The sequence below is a fragment of the Euphorbia lathyris genome, chromosome 10, assembly GCF_963576675.1.
Source record: "Euphorbia lathyris chromosome 10, ddEupLath1.1, whole genome shotgun sequence".
NCBI classification, from domain to species: Eukaryota; Viridiplantae; Streptophyta; class Magnoliopsida; order Malpighiales; family Euphorbiaceae; genus Euphorbia; species Euphorbia lathyris.
In genome coordinates this window covers 18,225,553-18,246,196 of record NC_088919.1, presented here as the reverse complement: position 1 = coordinate 18,246,196, position 20,644 = coordinate 18,225,553, and the positions used below count along the sequence as shown (strand labels likewise).

Here is a 20,644-nt window from a genome sequence, read left to right as displayed (position 1 = left end):
TTAACAAATTAGTTAGAATCGCTTATTCTATGTTAAGAGTTATGTAACGGTGACATTGATTTGTATTAGCATATATTGATATTCAAAGTGAAGTTGATTAGTAATTATTAAAATAAGATTTAGCGGTTAAGTTGATCTTTAATCCAAAATTTGAATCCCCTTTACAAAATTAAAGAAAAAAAAAGGTTGAGAAGGTAAATATTGCAAAGATTGAGGGTAAGATGTCATATTCCGAAATTGTCTGAAATGAACACAAAAAGTCACAGTAAAGCAAAGGAAATTACTTACTAAAAGAAAAGAAAACAACACAGAAGAAACAGTACGCACTCTCTTTCTCACAGTAATAAAAAATCTGACACCACTCTCTCTCTCTCTCTCTCACAAGCACACGCTTCTCTCTCTGTATCTCTCTCTTTTTCCCCCTTTTCTCCATTGGTATAAAAATGAGCCAGATAAAATAATGGCGGTTGGGGCGTTCATTGATTGAGCCAAACTACAGAGAACTCTGCTTGCAGAAGAACCATCACCTCTTCTTCCACTATTTCCATTACTGGAAACTACTGCCCAAACCCATAAAATCCTCTCTTTTATTCATTTTCATATCAATACACATCGTGTCTTAACCTTCCCTACATCTATATTATTATTATTATTCTTCTCTTTAATTATTATAAATATCTCTTAGGAACTTACTCTTGCATGTTCATGTTGATTCTACTCCTCTCAATAATGCTTCCTACTTGAGTTTCTACTTACGGCTTTCCTCGTCTCATGAGATCTGCCTTTTTACTGAATTGAGCAGCTAGATCTATCTGTTCGAGATTCTTGATTTGGAGACCTGGAATGCGAGTTGAAGATTTTTGCACTCCAAGTGTTTGTGTTTAGTTAATTATTGCTTAACTTATGCGGGTGAAATTGATCGTTTTGTGTAGCTACACCGGCTTCGGTTGAGGATTCTGGAACTTAGTGTGTTTGTTTTTTAGCTTTTAAAATGAAGTTTCGCAATGAGTATTGTTTTACCAGCTGCGTGTTTCTTTGATGGTTAGTTGCGCTGGAAATTTGTGAATTTGGATTGGTTTTTGGAGGGGGGAAAGGGGGGAGGGGGAAGGTATGGTGTTTTGTGGAACAAAGCCATCTAAGAGATTGATTGGGGAGTGGGTTGGTTGGAGTGATTTGGGGTTTAATTGGTTTGGACAATAGTGGGGGTTTTTGGATCTTTTGGTTGTGGGTCTAAACTGGGTTTTGAATCTCTGCCAAAATGAGGCTCTCTTCAGCTGGTTTTAATCCACAGACACAAGAAGGTAACTGTCTTTTCTTGCTGATGTTCTTCTACTTCTGACTCATTCTTTCTCTTTTACTACTTATTTGTTTTCTGTATGGTTGGGGGCACTAGGGTAGCCAGGACTAGCTTGAGTTTAGTGAGGACTTGCGGTTTCAGCTGAAATTTAGGCCTCTGTTGAATCCATTTTTGTTGCTTAGAAAGTATAGAAAATGAGATCTTCAAGAACACAGCTGGCACTGGCACAGATAGATTCTCTTTCATACGCTTATGCTTTTTTTTTTTTTTTTTTTTAAGTTTTGGGTTTTCCCTTTTCTTATTTTGTTAGCCTCTCAGCTGAGGTGAATTCAATTGAAGTGTCTTCAGAATTGGTTCCATCTCCCTCCTTTTCTTTTCTCACACCACTTTCTGTTCTAAGATAGCCCTGACTTGAGTTTTTGCAGGGGAGAAGAGGGTTTTGAACTCTGAACTTTGGCACGCATGTGCGGGTCCTCTTGTTTCTCTACCCGCTGTTGGAAGCCGTGTTGTTTATTTCCCCCAAGGTCACAGTGAGCAGGCAAGTTTTTTTTGTTTTTTTATTCTGAATATAGCCTGCTTCCCTCTAATTATAAACCAGATTTACATTTCAATAATGTGTAGCTTAATTGTTGTTTATTCCATATGTTCCTTCAACTGAATAAATGCTTTGGCAATCTATAACCAATATAAAGTCATTGAATCAGTTCAGGTTACTTCTCTGGTTTATTAATGTGGATTGTTCATCTTCTTGCTGACATAAAATATTTTCTATTCAGGTTGCTGCATCAACCAACAGAGAAGTGGATGCGCATATCCCAAACTACCCAAGCTTACCTCCACAACTTATCTGTCAGCTTCACAATGTGACCATGCATGTAAGGAACATTTCATTTTATAATTCCTTGTTCTTAATGTTTGTGTGTTCTATTCCTTGAAAGCTTTGAGAATTTCTCAATTCCAGGCTGATGTGGAGACAGATGAAGTGTATGCACAGATGACCTTGCAGCCAATGAGTCCGGTATGATATCTTGTTTCTATTGATGTTTTGTTTTGGTGTTGTTCGATAAACATGACGTGTACTTGAATGACTTACCCTGCAGCAAGAGCAGAAGGATGCCTACCTTCCAGCAGAATTGGGCTCCCCCAGCAAACAGCCATCAAATTATTTTTGTAAAACTTTGACAGCAAGTGACACAAGTACTCACGGAGGATTTTCTGTCCCACGCAGGGCAGCTGAGAAAGTGTTTCCTCCATTGGTAATTCAATCTTCCTGTGTATTCGTTCGTTTAAGTTTCTAATGGTTGAAATTTAGCTTGAGATATCTTAATTTCACTTGCAGGACTTCACTCAGCAACCTCCAGCTCAAGAATTAATTGCTAGGGATCTGCATGACAACGAATGGAAATTCAGGCATATATTTCGTGGTGGGTTCATGCTCTTTTTATGTTGTTAAAATGTTATTTCTGTGATTAAGCAACTATAGTTGATTTTAATGTTGGCTGCATAGTGCTCTCATAGCAATGAAATCTCTCTCTCTTTCCCTTCAATTGATTGTATAAGCGAATTGGTTGGTTAGGATGCCTAATTAAGCATGTGAATCGTTATTGTTCCTCTGATCTTCATACTATATCTGAAGTTGGTTTTCTTTTTATATACAATTTATTGTTTATTTTTTATTTCCTATGGATATCATTATTTTTATTAAAATGGTTAAGAATAATTAAGGTGAGAGAACAAGAAAGGGGTGCCTGCATATTATATATCTGAGAAGTTGTTGACTTTTCTTCATGTAGGCCAGCCGAAAAGGCATCTCCTTACAACAGGATGGAGTGTTTTTGTTAGTGCTAAGAGACTTGTGGCTGGGGATTCAGTCCTTTTTATCTGGTAGGCTGTTGATGAACTCCCCTTGATCGATTCTTTTCACCAAATGGTATTTTGACTTCTAGAAGCATTGTAATAAACATATTTTAGCATTTTTTCTTGCATGATCTCTGAACTTGTCCACATTTAGTGTCATATGCTTGTACATTTTAATGGGTATATGTATGACATTGTAAATTCCTGGACTAGAACAATGTTCATGTCTGTCAAGAAAAAAGCTCATTTGCATGATTAATTTCTGTATGGATGTATCGAAATTTTGAACTTATTTGGACTTTTATTTTTCTTATCTTTTCATTCATCTAATTTTTTTAATATCCTAGCTTTTTAAAATCTGCAAAGATGATCCAGTGCAATTGTTGTATCATGTAATTGTCTAAATGAGTGCTCTACCTTTTTTAGGAATGAAAAAAATCAATTGTTGCTTGGCATAAGACGCGCTAATCGTCCTCAAACTGTGATGCCTTCATCTGTATTATCAAGTGACAGCATGCACTTAGGGCTTCTTGCTGCTGCAGCACATGCAGCTGCAACAAATAGCCGTTTCACCATATTCTTCAACCCAAGGTATGAAACTGTGAATACAAGTATGAGATATAGTTGTACACAAAAATAAATTTTCATTTTTTATCATTCAGGGCTAGCCCATCTGAATTTGTCATACCATTGACCAAGTATGTGAAAGCAGTCTATCATACCCGGGTTTCGGTTGGCATGCGCTTTAGGATGCTCTTTGAAACAGAAGAATCAAGTGTCCGTCGGTAGGCGCTAAATCAAATCTTTTATTTTTTTTTTTTGAACAGGAAGCAAATCTTTCTTATTTTTCTATTATACTTGTTATCATTACTATAAACTTCTAACACTTGTTTTACTGTCCAGCTACATGGGTACAATAACTGGCATAAGTGACCTTGATCCTACTAAATGGCCAAACTCGCATTGGCGCTCAGTCAAGGTATGTTTGAATAAAGTGTTTCTTGGTTTTTTTAAAATCCTTCAAACATTCTGCTTTGTAGTATTCAAGTTTCCACCCCTAAACAGATAGCGCAAATAAATGCAGGTCGGCTGGGATGAGTCTACAGCTGGTGAGAGGCAACCAAGAGTTTCCCTATGGGAAATTGAACCACTGACAACATTTCCAATGTATCCATCTCCATTCCCTCTGAGGCTTAAGCGACCCTGGCCACCTGGACTGCCCTCTTTCCATGGTAAGCTTGTCTATTGTTGGCTAGTGAGTTTCGATGATGGTATAGTATAATCTTCTTATCCAAGTTCTAGGTTCTGCCTTTTTATGTGTCTTAATCTTTCGTTTATAAACAGCTTTGTAGCAATATAAAAAGCAGGATAACCTTCAAGTCTTTTTTATGCTATTGTTATTATTTTTTTTTATCTTTCTATAAAGGTCCATTTCCATTTGTCTCTTATTTAGAGAGCTTTTAATACAGGAATGAAGGAGGATGATTTGGGAATGAATTCTCCCCTTATGTGGCTGCGAGGGGATGGAGATCGTGGAATGCAATCCATGAACTTTCAGGCACTAGGAGTCACACCATGGATGCAGCCGAGGGTTGATGCTTCCATGCTTGGTTTGCAAACTGATATGTATCAAGCTATGGCTGCTGCCGCACTTCAGGAAATGAGGGCTATGGATCCTTCCAAACAACCAACTCCATCCCTTCTGCAATTCCAGCAACATGCAAATCTTCCAAACAGAACTGCGGCTTTAATTCAATCTCAGATGATGCAGTCATCTCAGCCTCAGCAGGCCTTTCTTCAAGGTGTTCAAGAAAACCAACATCAGTCTCAATCCCACGCGCATACACAGTCACAGCTTATCCAGCAGCAACTGCAGCACCAGCAATCACTTAATAGTCAGCATCAACAACAGCATTCATTGTCTCAACAACAACAGCAACAGCATTCATTGTCTCAACAACAACAGCAACTGGTTGAGCACCAACAGGTTCCAAATGTTGTCTCTGCTATGTCTCAATTTGCTTCAGTCTCACAATCGCAGTCACCTCCATTACAGGCAATGTCCTCAATGTGCCAGCAGCAGAGTTATTCAGACTCTAATGGGAATCCTGTGACGAGCTCTGTTGTTTCTCCCTTGCACAGTCTCATGGGTTCTTATTCCCAGGATGAACAATCTCACTTGATGAACCTACCTAGAAGCAGTCCTGTGATTACTTCTTCTGGATGGCCTTGTAAGAGAGCTGCTGTTGAACCTCTTATTTCCTCTGGAGGTGTACAATGTGTTATGCCCCAGGTAGAACAGTTGGGTCACCTGCACACAAACATCTCTCCCCATTCTGTTTCATTACCACCTTTTCCTGGCAGGGAATGTTCAATAGACCAAGAGGGCAGCACTGATCCACAAAGCCATCTTCTCTTTGGGGTCAATATAGAGCCCTCATCTCTTTTACTGCAGAATGGAATGTCTGGACTTAGGGGAGTTGGTAGTGATAGTGATTCCACAACTATCCCCTTCTCTTCTTCAAATTATATGAGTACTACAGGAACTGATTTTTCGCTTAATCCCACAATGACACCATCAAGTTGCATTGATGAATCAGGTTTCCTGCAGTCTCCAGAAAATGTGGGTCAAGTTAACCCACCTACTAGAACCTTTGTTAAGGTGAGTGGTGGTCTGCACTGGTTTTCATTATCTCGCTTGTGTAATTGGTTTTTCAGAATCTTTTCCATTTCAGCATGTGAACTCCATATTGTTCAATGTTAGTGTTTCTGATAATTTAAATTGTTGACAGGTTTATAAGTCGGGGTCCTTCGGTAGGTCGCTGGATATTACCAAATTCAGCAGCTACAATGAATTGAGGAGCGAGCTTGCTCGTATGTTTGGCCTTGAAGGCCAGTTGGAGGACCCTTTGAGATCAGGCTGGCAGCTTGTATTCGTTGACCGGGAGAATGATGTTCTTCTGCTTGGCGATGACCCCTGGCCGTAAGTTTCACTTTTTATTTTATTTTATTTTGGCAATCTTCATGTTAATCTTTTTCTTTTACGTTTAAGCATAATCATGCAAGCTTGTTAATTCTAAAGTTAGTAATTCCATCTGTTGTGTTTAGCACCACTTAAGTAGTTGATGCTTCTTAAACCAGGGAATTTGTGAACAGCGTGTGGTGCATCAAAATACTGTCACCACAAGAAGTTCAGCAAATGGGCAAACGTGGACTAGAGCTTTTAAACTCGGTCCCTATTCAGAGGCTCTCAAATAGTAGTTGTGATGACTACACGAGCCGGCAGGACTCGAGAAATTTGAGTACCGGTATAACAGCGGTGGGGTCATTGGATTTCTGAACAATTTAACCAGTTAAGATACCTCTTTCCCTTTTGTAATATTAGCTTTTCTCTCTGGACCAATGGGGAGGCAGTAAGTACTGCCTAATCCTAGAGTAAAGTTTATATATAAGTTATTACTGTAATTAGAAGATACTATCCCTTGTTTCTATGTTATTGAATACATACTATGCATAATTAGTAGGACAAGGACACTAGTTTGTGAAGTTGGCTGTCATTTTACTTTGAATTGTCCTGTGTCATGTGATGTGATAATTAGGCTTGAATTAAGCTTGAGATTAGACTGTTATTCCATAGTTAGAAGGAGCTAAATGTTGTTATGTTTTAAGTTTAGGTAGAGGGTGGGTGTTGGGTTGAATCACACCTAATTATGGAGAGAAAAGCATTTAAGGGAGAAGATAAGGAAGGAAGTCCTTTGGTTAAAGTAGTAGGAGTAGGAGTAGGAGTAGGGGAGTAGATTCATTGAGACATTAAAAAAAGGAAGATCCAGATGTGGCCTAAGCCTAAAACTGTGGGACAATAGATTGTCGGTAGATAGAAACGTGAGTCACGTGCGCCTCCACATTTCCTTGATATTTTAGAAATAGGAGTCATGTTGTGGGGTAGGAAGGGAGATGGAATGGAATGGTGACAAGATATACCAATATCAATAATAATACTGCCAATTCATTGTAGGGTAGGTTCCCTATCTAACTACTCCCTTTTTCCTTTCTTCTTTAACTTGGATTCTTGCCTAAATCTTTTACTATATTGGTGATTCTTACATTCTGCTTTTTATACTTTGTTTTTAGAGAAAATTACAAAAATTAACTCTTTTGCTTAGACGGATTTGCAAAGATAATTTTCGTGGTTTAAAAGTTTGCAAACATCAGTTCTGTTTTGTGCTTTGTTAAATTTACAGTCAAAAGTTTAGTTAATTTGCAAAGTCCGGTATTTTAGGTAATTTGCAAAGTCAGTTTTTTTTTTTTTTAATTGTTCAAAATCCATTTCTTTTGGGGGTAAATAGTCGCGATAATAAATTTTGATGGAATGACTCCATGTGTAAACTGTACAAAGCACAAAAATCCTGTTTGCAAACTTTTAAACCACACAGTTTTTGCAAATTAGTCAAACCATAGTTTATTTTTGTACTTTTTTCTTTTTCTTTATTTGCAGTTATTTTAAACAGTAGCCTAAATGAACAGTCTAATTTAGTAAATAACAGTTGAATGACTCGTTTCATTTAGACTTTTCCTTCCTTGAAAAAATGTTAAATACCTATTCTACCATTATCAATTACTGTAAATCATATCTCTTAGCTCTCACTAGTTCAATTTTTTTTTTCTCGAAATTAAGTTTGTAATTTTGGAATTAATGAAATTTAGTGTCAAATTGAATTTCATTCTTAGGTGTATGTGTGATTTTTAGTTGTTAAATCTTCTAATAATATTAGTTCATTAAAAGAAGTCAAGAATATTCATCAATTTAATTTGATAACTTAGTAATTGTTAGAAATATTCAGGTGTTGGCCGAATATAAAATTCGTCCGCGAATGGAATGAGGTAGATCTATTAAGAGGGAAGGAGACCATGGTTTGCTCTAGTCACTCCTTATAAATAGACAGTGAACTATCTAAGTCTAATATGAAAGAGATATCACAATTAAGCTGAGAAACAGAAAAGTTTATCTCACTTTTCCCTTTAGTGTTGCGATGCCCCTTCTCTCTGTCACACGTGCAATCGCTTTTAGTTTGTGGATCTGTCATTTCTTTACCCGATTAACCTCGGCGTAGTTGAAACGTGACTGGTAGTACGAAGTTCGTCGTGATCCATTCTTCCACTACAAATCATATTAGAGGTTACCAGCGTCACAAAAGGTAATTCGATAGTCCGAGTTGAATATGTGATATTTATCCTTTATTAGTATAAGATATACAAAAAAAAAATTGTTTTGTCGGTTTTGATCCACGGATATGAAGAAATACTTGGTTTTTTTCATAGTAAAAGTCATAAATGTATTAGGTATGTAACGTGCTTTTTGGATTTTTTTTTTTTTTTTTTTTTTTTTGTGAAAAACGACATTGGAACCGCATAGAACAATGTGTTTTTGTGATTAGAGTTTTTGATTTGGACTAGTGCAAATTCAATGTCATCAAAGAGTGTTGGAGTCTTAAATCCTAGTTTCTGATTGTCATATGGAAAAATGAACTTCACCAACATGATTGGAGACCCCAAAAACCCTGGATAGGAAAAAGTTGTAAGGAAAATAGATGGCGGGAAGGTGATGCGTGGGTCACACGATCTTAGGGTTACACTTTCACCACATGTCATGTGTGTCGTCATGACACATCGCACATTGGGGCCAATCTGCACGTGCCACGTGGCACATGTGGATCCCATGCATCAAGCGTTAGGTGCACATGTCGACGCATGGGGCCATCTGATGATTTTTTTATCTCCAATTTTTTCTAGATATCTTTGTAATTTTTCTAATTTTTTAATATATTTTTTGACAAACAGAATATTTATTTTTTATTTTTAGAATATTCTAAAACAATTTTATATTCATAGAAAATGTTTTTAATTGTCTAGAAATTATAAAATCATTATAAATTTTCAGAATATTAGAAATAATTTTTGGAAGATTTTATATAGATAAAAAAATGTGTTTTGATTATATATACGAGTTATTTGTATTTGTATAGTTAACCATACTTATAATTTTGCATAGGTATATATTATAAACCATCCAAATTAGTTCGCATTCCACATTAGTTGGTTAAGTTGAAGAATTTATCAAGGAAAGTTGATCGTTGCAAATTGGATAGAAGGGCCAAATGGGATAACGTGGAAGCAATTGTGCTCCAGACTGTGCATATGAGAATTTAATGTAATAGTACATATAGGATGGTGGTCTAGCTTATGTGCAGGACAAAACCCTTCTTTTCAACAAGTTGGTTGAATCTTGGATGAAGAGCGGCTACAATTACGAGAAGACCATTGGGCTTTTTCTCGAGTAATTGAATAGCTTGAAAGTTCAATCTCTCACTGTTCATTCTGCTACCCAGTTAAGGTCCGAAAAATGTGTCCTGAGACCATGATATGATAGGGAATCCTCAGTTATGGAACAGAGGGGTACCTTAGTTCTCTATGCATAAGTATCTAATTGATTAGGTTGAACACTAGAAGTAAAAGGTAATTTGAGTCGCATATGATTTGATTTTCGAATCAAAATCTAACGCAAAAACTGAATTAGTTAGATATAGTTGTGCAGAGGACTTGCGTGCATTGATTTGGAATTGTTTTTAATAAATCATGCCATGGCTTATTGTAGATCTGACATCAACAATGGCTTCAGCTAGAAGATCGATAATAGCTGAACTCAATAAGGACCGCAAATTTAATAGGGATAATTATGAGGTGTGGAGTATAATCTAAAATATGTGGAGGAGCAAGAGGCCCAAGAATCCTTGGAAACCGTTATGACTGAATCCGAGGAAGCTACTACTGCTCAGCATAGGAGAAATAAGGATGCTTATCTCACGTGGAAAAAGAACTCCACATTCGGCTCATCCTTCTTAGTGCGATGGAAGATTTCACTAAGTAGTACTGTAAGTATGAGAATTCAAAGGACCTATAAGTACTTTGAAAAAAAAAGTTCAGAGACGTGTTTATGACAAGAATCGGATCTCTCACTGTCAAGTTCGACACTTACAAGAATGAAGAAACATCTAATAGAAATTTCGATCATGATCAATGAGCTTTGTGATGATGGTCGCGAGTTGACTGAAGAGTAGAAAGTCCAAACTGTTATCACTCATCGCTAAATAGTTGGGAACATATGGAGATGCACCTGACACACTCCGAAAATGTTTCAATCTTCGAAGTTGTTGTTCGTCCTTAAGGAAGATCGTATTGCATCGATTAAGATCAATGTCGAGACCAACTATGCTGGTTCACACTCAGTTGGGAGAAGTTCCAACTATAAAGGCAAGAAAAGTAAGTGTTCTGATGACAATGGCAAGGAAAATGCTAAAGAGCATGAGCAGTTTCAACAGAAAAGGAGTGGAGACCCAGGAAGAAGACAAATATCTCACGTGTGAAATGTTTCAACTGCCAATTGCAAGAGCATTTTGCGAAAAATTGCACTTCCCCTAAGATATATTCTTTTAACTCAAGTGTGTGAGGTATATGTATCTAAGACTGTTCTTTTAACTAAATTCGATCCTATATGGATTGGTGATTTAGGTGCAACAGATCACGTAACCAAGGATAAAGATCCATTTGTTGAGTTTTAGCGAGTGCCAACCGGAACAAAGTGGATCTACGTAGAGGACAATTCAAGAATTGATGTTCAAGGGATCGAAGTCTATATATTGAATCTAGGTGGTGGTCGACCCCTAATTCTTCAAGATATCCTATATGCTCCTAAGATTCGAAGGAATCTCCCTTCTTTACAGCTTTATTGAACTTAGTGTTCAATTTTCGTTTTGGTTATATTATAATGGTTTGACTATTTTGAATGTTGATTTAAGCCATAATAGTAGTTTTCCCATGATGATAAAGATGTTAAGTTATGACATGCTAGACTAAATCATATAGGCCAAGATCTAATTAATCAATTAGTTAAACAAGGTATATTCGGTAGTTTGAGGCAAGTTCAATTACCTCCATGTCAATCTTTCCATAAAGGAAAAATGTCTACAAAACCATTTGGTAAGGCTACTTGAGCCGAAATCCCTTTGTAATACTCGGATGTATGTGGTCCAATGAAATGTGAGGGCTAGACATGAGGCCTACTACTTTATCAATTTCATAGATGATTATACAAAGTATGTCCACGTCTACTTGTCTCATAACTCTGAAACACTAAAATGTTTCAAGAAGTTTATGAACTTCGCCGAGAATCAACTAGAAAGAAAAATTAAAGCTTTGATTATTTCATAGATGATTATACAAAGTATGTCCACGTTTACTTGTTGTCTTATAAATCTGAAACACTAAAATGTTTCAAGAAGTTTATGAACTTCGCCGAGAATCAACTAGAAAGAAAAATTAAAGCTTTGATTACTGAGCGTGGTAGGGAATATCTTTTAGATGAATTCAAAGCTTTATATGATGAAAAATGGACTGAACATTAATTGTCCATCCCTTATACTCCGCAACAGAATGACATTGTCGAGAGAGGAAATAGATTCTCGATATGGTCAGGTCAATAATGACTGAAGCGAATCTACTAATTTCTTATTGGGTCAACCATTGGTCATTAAGGCGTATTCTCAAAATACCAATATCGATAGTTGTGGCAAGTGGCGGCTCCGATTTTGTCTAATCTTATTCAAATTTCAAACTAGAACGAATCACACTTTTACCACTAAACTATGCCCTCCGCCAACGACAGATACACCCCCATGAGCTTTTGCAATGTTGTTGGCGGCATGCTTAACATATGAAAGTTAGTTGGGAAGTGGTGTTTCTAGTGGCGGATGGAAGTTGTTCTAATAAATGAGGCTGACTGTGTTGCATTATTAAAGTAAAGAAATCTCACTTCCTCCACATTTAATTAAGTGGTCATGCTAGAGACATAAACAGTCATAGATAATTATGAGATAATACCCTTCCGAAGGAGCTGGAGTTCTAACTAGGATGAATGCACCAACTATGTATATGATGCTGGAAAAAGATCGATTTTATATCACCCACAAACCACCTAATTAACACCAACGAATAAAATCACTATTTTTCACCTTAAATTGGTCAAAATATTCGGCATTTTAAAATACTTTAATTTAAAGTTTTATATTTTAAACTATGTGATTGAATAAATCATCCTCTATAAAAAATGAAAGATATTTCTGCCCGAGGAAGCCGCTCGCTGTTTCCTGCAATAGATCTTGAGGGAAAGTGTTTCTAAATTGATAGAGATGCATTGCTAACAACCACTTATGTCCTGAACCGAATACCCTCTAAATCCATCACATCGGCCCCATATGAATTATGGACAAGTGTACATATTAGAGTTGGAGTCATGTGATGAAAAAACTTTGAGAGATGTTTGAAAAATACGAATGAAATTGTATCATAAAAAAATCACTCATTAGGAAGTCAACATCAACCCCTTCTCAGTCAAAAATCAAATTTTTAAATCATCAAATTGAATTTTGGGATATCTTAATGAACCGTATCCCTCGAGAGTGTCATAACGCATTTTTCTAGGATCCATTTGGAGGTATAACAAATAAATTGTGACTACGTGAAGTTATGGGTGAAATTCGGAATAAGATGGGACGATAAACTTAGATAGGGTCATTTTTAGCCATAAGCAACGTAAAAATGTCCATATCATTGAAATGGGTCCAACGGAACAAAAATCATTGAAATCATATGTCGAAGAAGGCATTTTCGGGCCCTAAAACTACCAAAAAGTGATTTAAAAGGAGAAAGGGACATGCGTGAGCGTGTGAAATGCCGACACCTATGACGCGTGAAAGGGCCCCATATGTCAGTGTGTCACGGGGTGCATACATTGTACGCACCAAACACGTGTCAGATTCCTATTGGTGCATGTAATACGCGTGCCATACTACTAGACGCCGCGCAATGCTAGGTGGCAGCACACCATTGCACACTCCTACAACGCACTGCGCATATGCTGGAGCTGGCGGCTGCGTTCTCTTTACTCATTTTTAGGTTTCGAAATATAAAATGAAAAAGTACCATTTTGACCCAATTTTAATTCCTTTTTTTTTCAAATTTAACCCTTAACCCTAATATTGTCTATAAATTGACAACTTTCACATAGCTTTTGGGGAAGACAAAAATTACACCGCACAGAGCTGAAACTCTGTCAAAACTACCCGAGTTAATTCCAATTTTCTGAAAGGTGAAGTTCGTGATCTAGTATTCGAGATTTTTCAAATATCTAACAACCTAAATAAAGGTTTCTAAACGAACATATCATGTCTATAAATCTATTTTTCAATTTAATTCTCCGAACCGTGAAATAACTATTGTTCATCTATTTTCCTATTTTATTTTTCAGTTTTGATTTTTATTATCAAATGGGATGTCAAATATATTTCTTGTAAATATTTTACCCCCTAAATTGATTTAAATGAACCCTAAAGCAATAATTTACTAGTTAAATCACTTGTTTCAGTTTTTAATTTATTCGAATCAATTCATTTTTTATACTTTTTTTCGAATCTGATAATAATATTACAAGTTAATATTATGGATTTAATCGGTACATTTTATTCATAAAGATGATTCGGGATAAACTAACCAATTCGAGATAAATTTCATCTCACAACTGTTTAGATACCGATAGTTGCCAATTAATAACTTTTTTTTTTTTATCTTTATCCATTTTCACCTCTTAATAACTTTTTGATTTATTCATTTTAGTCCACAATTTAGTAGTTTATATTTTATTCACTTTAGTCCTTAATTTGAAGTTTTTTTTCTTTCAATTTGGTCCTGAATAAACTTTTTTTATTTAGTTTAGTCGTTTGTCCATTTTGACACCATATTTTATTTTATATATATATAAGTTATTTGTTTCTAACATTTTATTTTAGTTGATAGGAGTGTACAAGAAAATATTGTTTTGGTGCGGATTGAAGATCTGAAAATTTCCGGATGTAATTGTATTTAATTTATAGGGTAAATAATTATAAGGTCCCTGAGTTTTTACTTAATACACTAGTCAGTCCCTCTGTTTTTAGAAATAATTATATAGTCCTTCAGTTTTTGTGTTCATCAACTCCTTAGTCCTTATGTTTGAGTCAATGGTCAAATTATACCAAATAAATTTTAAAATACCAAAATTACCCTTTACTCTATATTTTAATAATAAAACTTCTATTTTTTTCGATTTTATGTTTTTTTCTTCTTTTTTACTACATAATCTCTACAATATTGAGTAATTAATTTATTGAATTTTATATAATTATAGAACTTTAATTTAATAGCCTAAAAATTTATTGACTAAAAAATGAATGAAAAATATTTTAAAAATTATTCATATATGAGCAAAATTATATAAATTTTGTAAAAATTAATCTTTATTTATCTCTAATAAATTTTATAAATGAAGGAAAAAGATATGATTTTTAAAAAAAATTATTGGTATTTAATGTTAGTTTAAAGACATTATATTAAAAAATAAAAATTTAAGAGAATAAAAATACATTTTTAATGATTAGTAAATACAATTATATAAATTTTGGTGTATACATACTTTGTAAACTTTATTAAAACTATTTAGATTAAATTTTGTCATTAAAAGTTAAGTTTTTTTTATGTAAATAACCAGGGGCAATTTGGACTTTCATCTACAAAAACAGATGGAAGGATTAAAGACTTGATTAAATTAAAACTTAAGGACCTTATAATAATATGATGGACCTACTAATATGTTAAGCAAAAACATAAGGACTTTATAATTATTTATCCTAATTTATATCTATTTCATTGCTTTTGGGTTGTAATGTTTTGTTGTTTATTTATTTTGTGGATAAATATGCAAAATAACACATAAAAACATGATTTTTTCAAACAAAGCAAACATTTGTAATGAATTTAAAAAACTTAAACAAGTTATTAATAGTCTGAGTGTATTTAGAAATGCTAAGTAGGGGGTTGGTAGGTTTACCAAGCGATTTTGGGGTACTTAATATTTCTTTCCGGAGGGATATTAATTTTCCCAAGCGTACCTAACTTTCCGAACCTATTTGTTTCCCGTAAAAAATCTCAGTAATATTCTTGGACTTAAAATTCGAATGACGACTCTTTCTCCGACACTGATCTATGCTTTTTAAAGAGTTGACATAAAAAAAATATGGAATCTCTTCTTTTTCTCAATTTCTTTTTCTATTTTTTTTGGTAGAAAAGGAAAAGAAAAACGAACAACAACAAACTACCCAGGAATTAGCCTAGGGAAGCTAACCCCAATTCTATCTTCTAAGAGAAGAGGAGAGATGAAACTAGGGGAAACAGGAAGGGTAGTAACGCCTAACGTCCCTTCATGGCCCGCCGCCGCCAAGCGATCAGCAACACGATTCTGCTCTCTAAAAATGTGTCTGAACTCTACGAACTCAAAGGAGGAGCAAAGCCTTTTAATAGCTTTGATGAGGTTGCGACTGTTAAGATCCATAGAATGATTCTCAGAAATCATTTTGATTGCTTCCAAATTATCAGACTCCACAAAGAGCCTCTTAACACCCATCCTTTTAGCAAGATTGATTCCAGTAAGAATAGCCCAGAGCTCCGCAGAAAAGGAAGAACCCAACCCTAAATTCTGGGAGAACCCAAAAAGCCAGGCGCCCCCTCCATCTCTAAGCACACCTCCAGCCGCAATCTTACCGTTACTGAGGCAGGAACCATCAGTATTCAGCTTCACAACCCCCTCTCTTGGCCTGCTCCATCCCACGAGATGGACATCACAACACTGAGAGGCTCCGGCAAGGGACTCTCTTTTGAACCTATCGATAATAGAGAAAAGTTTTTTCGAGAAGAAATCAGCTAAGTTTGTCATAAAAACAGTTTTATCTCCAAAAATCTCCTCGTTTCTCCATTTCCAAACTTGGTGACAGATAATAGCAAAGAAAATGTCACCATGCTCCATGTATGGAAGCAACTTTCCTCTAACACCATCAGAGAACCAGTCGACCTCAAAATGTGCCATGAAGGAAGAGAAAATATGGTGTGGGAGAATTTTCCTCCAAACCTCTTTACTATTAGAGCAATCTCTAAGAGCATGGCACAAAGTCTCAACATGGCCTCTGCATCTACTGCAAGCTCCAGAATCAGCCAAGTGCCTTCTGTGCCTATCCGAATTAGTAAGAAGCCTGTCCTTAACGCCCAGCCACAGAAAACTCCTAATACGGAAAGGAACTTTAAGGGTCCAAATCGACTTCCACACATCCGAGGGAGGATCAGATCTAAAGAGAGAGAAAGCTTCAAAGGCCGATTTGCAAGAATAAACTCCATTGTTAGTCAGCGCCCAGCAGTGCCTATCCAAGTCTTCCTCTTGATTACTCACCTTCACTCCCCGCATTCTAAGGAGAGTCTCAAGGCTAAAGAAAGTATCAAACTTTGACCAGATCCAGTCCCCTTCCGAGTCAACCACATCGGCAATCCTCCAGTTGCGTATATCACTAGGCGGGGGGGAAGAACACACCTCAATTAACGGTTTATCCCCAATCCAGTTATCAAACCAGAAACTAATGGACTTACCATTCCCCACCTCCAGGCCAACTCCCGAGCAGAACTCATCAAACACAGCACTAAGTCCTTTCCAGAGGAAGGAACAATTAACAACTCTCTCTTTCGGGCCCCCAAAGATTTTGTCTTTCCGATACTTACCACAAAGGAGGCGAACCCAAAGAGAGGAGGGGTTTTGCCACATACGCCAAAGGAGTTTCATTAATAAAACTTTATTATTGTCCTTTGCTTTCCTAATACCCAAACCCCCAGAATCTTTAGGCTGGCAAACCTCACTCCAAGGCACAAGATGGATCTTCCTGCCCTCCGCAGCTTCCCCCCACAGGAACCTACGGTTAATCTTGTCAAGATCATTAAGCACAGGATCCGGAAGCTTACAAGCCTGCATGATGTGATTGGGAGCAGCACAATTAACAGATTGAATTAACGTGAGGCGGCCAGCGAGAGACAGAGTCTTGGCTTTCCAAGTGATTTCTTTTTCTATTTGCTCTCACCATTAGATATACTTTTATATATATATATATATATATATATATATATATATATATATATATATATATATATATATTTACACATATGTTATCTATTAGGGAAATTTACATAGAAATTTATTTTTCAAATACCTATGTCAAACAATAATTTTAATTATATCAAACTAAATAAATCATTATTTTTAATATATTTTAACAGTTAAGATTTATAAATAAATAAAATAACAAAGTAAAAGGTTGCTTTCATGGGTCGTGAAGTCTGAGAGCTACCAACGAAATGGATTTCACTAAGCCTCTGTTAATGAATCAAAATAACAGATTGTTTAGCGTTAACGAAATTAATGAAACTTTCTTACATTATCAACTCATTTTACAATTGAAATGGTTGACTGACAAAAGCCTTCTAATTTCTAAAATATTTGCCCGTATTAATTGGGATCGAATAGATTGTGGGTTCAAATTTAGATAACTAAGAGTTCTAATGATATTAAAAGAAATTAAGAAATGAGAAATTAAAGATGAATTCTGTTATTAAAAAAAAAGATGAATTCTGTTGTTGAATATAATCAGATGATCTGTAAGTAAATTACAATATGTTATTTATGGCAGATACAATGGAAATGGAAAACTGTTCTTGTAACTAACTATATAACTGCAAGTTACTAAATCACTTGAGCAAAATGTACTTTAACTAGTAAAACTGTTATTTTGAAACCGTTAATCTTTACAAATTTTTATCTAAGAATTAAAGTTAATTAAGAAATTTCATTCTAACTAATAATTAACTTAAACTGATTGTCAAGGAATAGTACTGTTAAAGGTCTATTGAGCTCAATTATACATAATATAAAACAATTAAAATCACAGGAAACAATCTCTCTCCATCTCCCTCTTAATTCCGCGTCTCTCACTATATATATATATATAAGGAGACTTTGTATGTAGATAGTGGAACAATCGTTCTTGCACCCGAACAACTTTGGCGTAATAGTAACGTCACATGTAATATAAGTTCATGGTTCAAATTCTTCTGTTGCAATCTCAACGATAATCTGTGCTGGAAGAGGTAACCTGATAAACTCGTGTTTGAACTCGTATAATTAGTTGAATAGAAACCTTCATTGCTGTCAGAGCCCTAGAATATGTATTCTGTCTAATTAATCAATGTTTTATGTTCGAAGCGACAATTTTTACTACTATATAATAATTGCATGTGGTTGAATTAATTAAACTATACTTAGAACATGTTTTACGTACTGTTTGTGCATCAAAAACAGACTAAAAATCGCTAAAATACTAGTTGTAGAATGTAAAATCGAAGTAGATAAATAAATATTTTTAAAAGTGCATTTAAAAAAGTGTTGGCATATGGTATTTTTTTTTGTAGTGCTTCCTCTGGGACAATATCTCAAGATGGAAGTTTGTCTCATTAATCCTTTGATGATCAAATTAGTAAGTTCTGAACGTCTAATTTTGTTAAAAATGCGTTATTATTTTCATTTGTATTTGAAATTATTAAAAAATAATTTTTAAAGTTTGAAAACACTATCGTTCTATTTAAAAAGACTAAAAATTTTGACGGAATGTTTAACGTGAATTACATAAAGTGTTGTAAATTTATAAATCACGAGTTTGTTTTGTTATATAAATTATTCATAAATTAAATTATAAAAGAAATAAAAAAGAAAGTAATTTTGTAAAAACGTTTATCTGAAATTATGAGAATGATTAAAGTCTTTTCCAAACATTAAACATCTACTTATTAGGAAAATAATTTTTTTATTTTGTTCTTTTATTTTTTAAACTTTTGTTAAAGAGGGGAATCATCTAGGAATGGCAAAATTACATAATTTCACACATCTAAAGGCAAAAACAATTAGTAATAGAATCTTACAAAAATTTATTCCAATCATTCTAATTTTGGTTACATCAGACCTCTGATTATTTATTTTTATCGCATTAAATCCCTGCTGTAAACCTCTAGTTCAGTAAAAAAAAACATTACACATATCTTCAGATTTTAAAATTATACTTTTTACTCTTCGAAATAGAGTTTTTACGGAAAGAATTGGGGATGCTTTTTACCTGGTATTTTTAAACAAAAGTAAATAATCTTTAATTATATGAGTTGAGATGTATAATTTTGCATATCTAAAATGAAAATTAGGGAATTCATGAGATGAGAAAAGAATACAAAAGATTGACGGGTGGAAAAAAAACAATAGAAAGAAAAAGAATGATTACTAAAATGTTATACAGCCCATAACTAGACAGTTTTAAACCAAAATAAGATAATCTTACTTTACTTTACTAGGCCCTATTCTAACACCAATAACACAACTTATAAATATTTTTGATAAAATATTTCTGATAAGTTTAAATATTTAATTTTCCCAATTTTAAATTAAACACTATCAACTAATATATTTAATTATAATATTTATTACATCATTTATACTTTCAGCATTTATAATATTTTCAATACTTAAATTTGAATTTTAAAAATTCAGAACGTAGATTTAAAAAAAATAAAAATTATATGCTACAATGAAAGGGATAAATTGTCCAAATTTAGAGTCAAATTTTGGTTTTTTCCTTCTTATATTCTATCCGAAAGTAGTTTAAGGTTACATTAATAGAGATGTAACCAAGCCGAGTTGCGCCGAAGTGTTATCCTGCTCATGTCCGACACAATGGAAAATTAACAAGCTCGAATTTGAACCAATATCTTGTTCATTCGTGAGTTGCTTGCAACCAAATCTTTTATTTAGTCACGAACAACTCCTTAATCTTGTTCAAAAACTTTACTCATGAACAACTCATTAATTATATCCATTAATTATATTCATTTAACATACTATATAGTTTTAAAACCTAAAAAACTATATTGAAGGCTTGGAAGGATTGAAAGTGGTGGACCTATTTATCCCATATACAACTGAATGGGATTGGGAGCTGATCGAAGAGTATTTTGAAGAGAATGATGTGAGAGAGATCATACGCATTCACTGTAGAAGAGGGCAGAATGAGGACGATCGGTTGATTTGGGACTGTTCAACAACTGGTAATTACACTGTCAAAAGTGCTTATCAGCTTGTTACTGAGAAAATTGATCCAAACCTCCAGTTACGAGCTGAGGGATCATGGGAGACTGTTTGGAAAGGTAATGTCCCCCATAAAATTAAATACTTCTCTTGGCGGCTTCTGAGGAAATGCCTCCCGACACGGGTCAATTTAATTAACAGAGGTTAACCTATCAACCGTTCATGTGTGATGTGTGACTTGGATATTGAGGATGAATGACATGTGATGATTGAATGTGAATGGGCAAAAGCGATATGGGAAGAGGCAGGTTTGCTGGATAGAATGGAAAGAAGGAAAAATGGAGCGGATAATTTATCTCATCTGATATTCTTGCTGTTAACTGAAGAGAATCATCGTTATAGAGATAAAA

The 20,644-nt window shown here is 34.8% G+C and overlaps 1 protein-coding gene across 1 annotated transcript; it reads left to right on the top strand.

Moving 5' to 3' along the window:
- The first annotated feature begins 328 nt into the window (after positions 1 to 328).
- Positions 329 to 6,700, top strand: LOC136209969 (auxin response factor 6). The gene is made up of 14 exons (XM_066001608.1): positions 329 to 1,301; positions 1,723 to 1,835; positions 2,074 to 2,172; positions 2,259 to 2,315; positions 2,398 to 2,553; positions 2,637 to 2,721; positions 3,091 to 3,181; positions 3,581 to 3,745; positions 3,817 to 3,939; positions 4,058 to 4,133; positions 4,239 to 4,386; positions 4,624 to 5,816; positions 5,947 to 6,137; positions 6,296 to 6,700. The coding sequence occupies exons 1-14, from the start codon at positions 1,259 to 1,261 to the stop codon at positions 6,492 to 6,494; spliced, it is 2,739 nt and encodes a 912-aa protein (XP_065857680.1). The 5' UTR covers positions 329 to 1,258; the 3' UTR covers positions 6,495 to 6,700.
- The last annotated feature ends 13,944 nt before the right edge of the window (positions 6,701 to 20,644 follow it).

Bases quoted from the DNA above. Each gene is read 5' to 3' on its own strand.
- LOC136209969 (XM_066001608.1), top strand. From the start codon at position 1,259: ATGAGGCTCTCTTCAGCTGGTTTTAATCCACAGACACAAGAAG. The intron at 2,722-3,090 runs GTGGGTTCATGC...TTCTTCATGTAG, and splicing joins ATTCAGGCATATATTTCGTG to GCCAGCCGAAAAGGCATCTC. The intron at 3,940-4,057 runs GTAGGCGCTAAA...TTTACTGTCCAG, and splicing joins GAAGAATCAAGTGTCCGTCG to CTACATGGGTACAATAACTG.